Raw genomic sequence first — 3,243 nt, forward strand, 5'->3', positions numbered from 1 at the left:
GTGTTAGTGAACTTTTTATATTTTTATTTATTTAGGTTATTTATTTATTTATTTAAGTACACTGTAGCTGTCTTCAGACACTCCAGAAGAGGGCATCAGATTTCATTATGGATGGTTGTGAGCCACTATGTGGTTGCCAGGATTTGAACTCAGCATTTTTGGAAGAGCAGTCCATGCTCTTACCTGCTGAGCCATCTCGCCAGCCTTTTAACTAGAGATACAGCACATGCCAGGACAAACACCCACCTCCAGCAAGTTCATGACGAAGAAGAACAGCAGCAGAAAAGTTGGGGCAAAGAACAGGCGATCCAGCAGGAGCCTCTTGACGCTGGCCCAGGGAACCTCAGGAGGGACCAAGTATTCCATGAAGAGGTAGAGGTAGTGACTCAGTGGACCTGTGACAAACAACCTGGACGCCACAGGGGTGTGAGCATCACTGTGGTTCTTTCTACATTTCCATCTCTGGTCCTCACACCAAGATTCACCTTAAGCCCTAAGCCCTCTTTTCTTCCCCCAAAGTATTTACTGACCACACAGATTTATAAAGATATTCTAGGGGGGAAAAACTTTTCTTTCTTTTTTTTTTTGAGTTTTTCAAGACAGGGTTTCTCTGTATAGCTCTGGCTGCCCTGGAACTCACTTTGTAGAACAAGGTGGCCTCAAACTCAGAAATCCACCTGCCTCTGCCTCCCGAGTGCTGGGATTAAAGGCGTGCACCACCACGCCCAGCTAAAAACTTTCTTTCAGTCAGTTTCAGCAAGTCTTTTTGCCCAAAAAGACTGAAGTGACTTCTGCCAGTTCTTCCATTTGGTGAGCAGGGACAGCCATAATGATGGCCCTGGCTGAGGTATATGCTCATCTGCCTCCTATGTGGTCCAGGCATTTATGCCATCTGTCCTCATCTGTGCCCTCCTGATTTAACAGGTTCTGAGAAACAGACAAACATAGCTCAGCTCCCGGAGATTTTCATCAAGCTTTTAAGAAAAAAAAAAAAAAGATTTATTTATTTTATTCATATGAGTACACTGTAGCTGTCTGAAGAGGGCATCAGATTCCATTGCAGATGGTTGTGAGCCTCTATGTGGTTGCTGGGAATTGAACTCAGGACCTCTGGAAGAGCAGTCAATGCTCTTAACCACTGAGCCATCTCTCCAGCCCTTTTATCAAGCTTTTAGGGGAAACTGGCAAGAGAAAACCTGGTATCACCTCTGACTTCCCTAAAGCGCTGATCTCTAGTCCACACTTGGCTCACCTGGGAATGAGCCAAGTCCAGCAGATTGAGTTTCACAAAGTACAGTAATAGAGGGAAGGGCAGGAACCCGGGTCTTTCAATTCTACCAAAGTCTATAAACAAGGTTTTCAATTGGACTTTCTTTTGGCCGCAGTAAGGCAAACAACTGAAGTCTTTAGGAAGCCAAGATCAGTACCTTAACTGATCTTCTTACTTGCCAAAGTATGGGGGATGTGGCTTTTTAAACATTTTAATAAGTGGCCCAAGTTATTATTCTTGGAAGCTTTTGTGGAGTCTGGAGTGAATCTCGGATGGTAGAGTACTTCCCAAGCATGCAAGAGTACTTTGCAAAACAACAAACAGTCCTGGGTTTGATTCCCATCATTGAAAAAAAATCCCAAAAAACAAACAAAAAAACCCCACAAAAGGCCGGGCGTGGTGGTGCACGCCTTTAATCCCAGCACTCGGGAGGCAGAGGCAGGCGGATTTCTGAGTTCAAGGCCAGCCTGGTCTACACCGTGAGTTCCAGGACAGCCAGGGCCACATAGACATGGTGGTGCACATCTATAAACCTAGCACTCAGGAGGCAAGGGGATCAACAGAGTGCAAAGGATATGTGAGGTTCAGACTCTCTTTTATTTACACTCGCATGCATATGCATGTGGGCACATACATGTGCTCGCACACACATACACACACACACCCAGGAATAGTCTTTCTGGTTATTTATTTATTTACTTATTTACTTATTTATTTATTTTGGCTTACGAAAGGGTCTCACTGTGTAGCTCTGGTTGACCTGAAACTCACCACTGAGACCAGGATGGCTTCCCAAGTACTGAGATTAAAGGCATGCACTACTACACCCAACTAAATAACGATGATATGTGAGATCAGTGGTAACCGATACAAAGCCTTGGGTTTAATTCTAATGCCACACATCCACACAAAGTTTGTGCCTTTGTTTGTTTTGGAGACAGGGTTTATCTGTGTAGCCCTGGCTATCCCAGAACTCACTCTGTAGACCAGGCTGGTCTCAAACTCAGAGACTCGTCTGCTTCTGCCTCCCAAGTGCTGGGATTAAAGGTGAGTGCCATCACCTTCCAGCTTTCTCTCGTTTTTCTTTTCTTTTCTTTTTTAATCACTCCAATTGGAAAGATTTGCAAATCATCGAGCCATCTCATTAGTGGTGGCCAAAGAACTCAGGGACGATTTTGTTTTAAAGGCAGATCTCTGTACACAGCATGAGCCAGCCTGGAACTTGTGGCAATACCACTGTCTCTGCCTCTGCCTCCAAAGGACTAAGCTTGAAGTCTTTGTCATCATATTCGACCTCTGATACTTCTTTTTTGTTGTTTTGTTTGAGACAGGGTTTCACTATGTAGCCCAGGTTAGCCTCAAATTCACAGAGATCCACCTGCCTCTGCCTCCTGAATGCTAGAATTAAAGACATGCACCACACTACACCTGCTCTCTGATGCTCCTTAAACAATTATTTTTTTCTTTTTGTTTTTTAATTATATTTTTTGCTTTATATTTCTTCTGCATGGATATTTTGCTTGCAGGTATATCTCTGTGTACCATATATGCGTCTGGGGCCTTACCAGGTCAGAAGTCATCAGACCTCCTGGAACTGGAGTTACAGATGGTTGTGAACTGCATGGGAGCTGGGAATCAAACCTGGGTCCTCTATAAGAGCAGTCAGCACTGCTAGCTGAGCCATCCTCCAGCCTCAGAATTAGGTTTTTTAAACCAACGTATTCCGAAGGGTTAATGCTGGCAGGCAGCTCTCTGTGGTACTTACCCATAAACTAAATATCTGAGAAGCCCACTGACTTCTAGATTTTGAGAATCTTTTTTCCGCTTCTCAATCGTCTGGGCCAGAAGGTTTCCAAGGGCTGACAAAATGCCGCTGTAGAGAAAGAGGCAATCAGAAAATGAGCAGCAGACACAAGGGCCTGTCCCGCATGGCAATAGCCCAGCTGCTGTAAGATCTTGCTGTGTAGAGCTGG

At 44.6% G+C, this 3,243-nt stretch overlaps 1 protein-coding gene across 1 annotated transcript in view; it reads right to left on the reverse strand.

Moving 5' to 3' along the window:
* Pxmp2 (peroxisomal membrane protein 2) overlaps positions 1–3,243 on the reverse strand; it is a 13,202-nt gene that overhangs the window by 7,449 nt on the left and 2,510 nt on the right. The window contains exons 2-3 of the mRNA XM_021163327.2: positions 3,036–3,143; positions 247–409 (exon numbers count right to left, since the gene is read on the reverse strand). Coding sequence (XP_021018986.1) covers positions 247–409; positions 3,036–3,143 — 271 coding nt within the window. The remainder of the gene's footprint in view (positions 1–246; positions 410–3,035; positions 3,144–3,243) is intronic.

Source organism: Mus caroli, chromosome 5, assembly GCF_900094665.2.
Source record: "Mus caroli chromosome 5, CAROLI_EIJ_v1.1, whole genome shotgun sequence".
In the NCBI taxonomy this organism is placed as follows: Eukaryota; Metazoa; Chordata; class Mammalia; order Rodentia; family Muridae; genus Mus; species Mus caroli.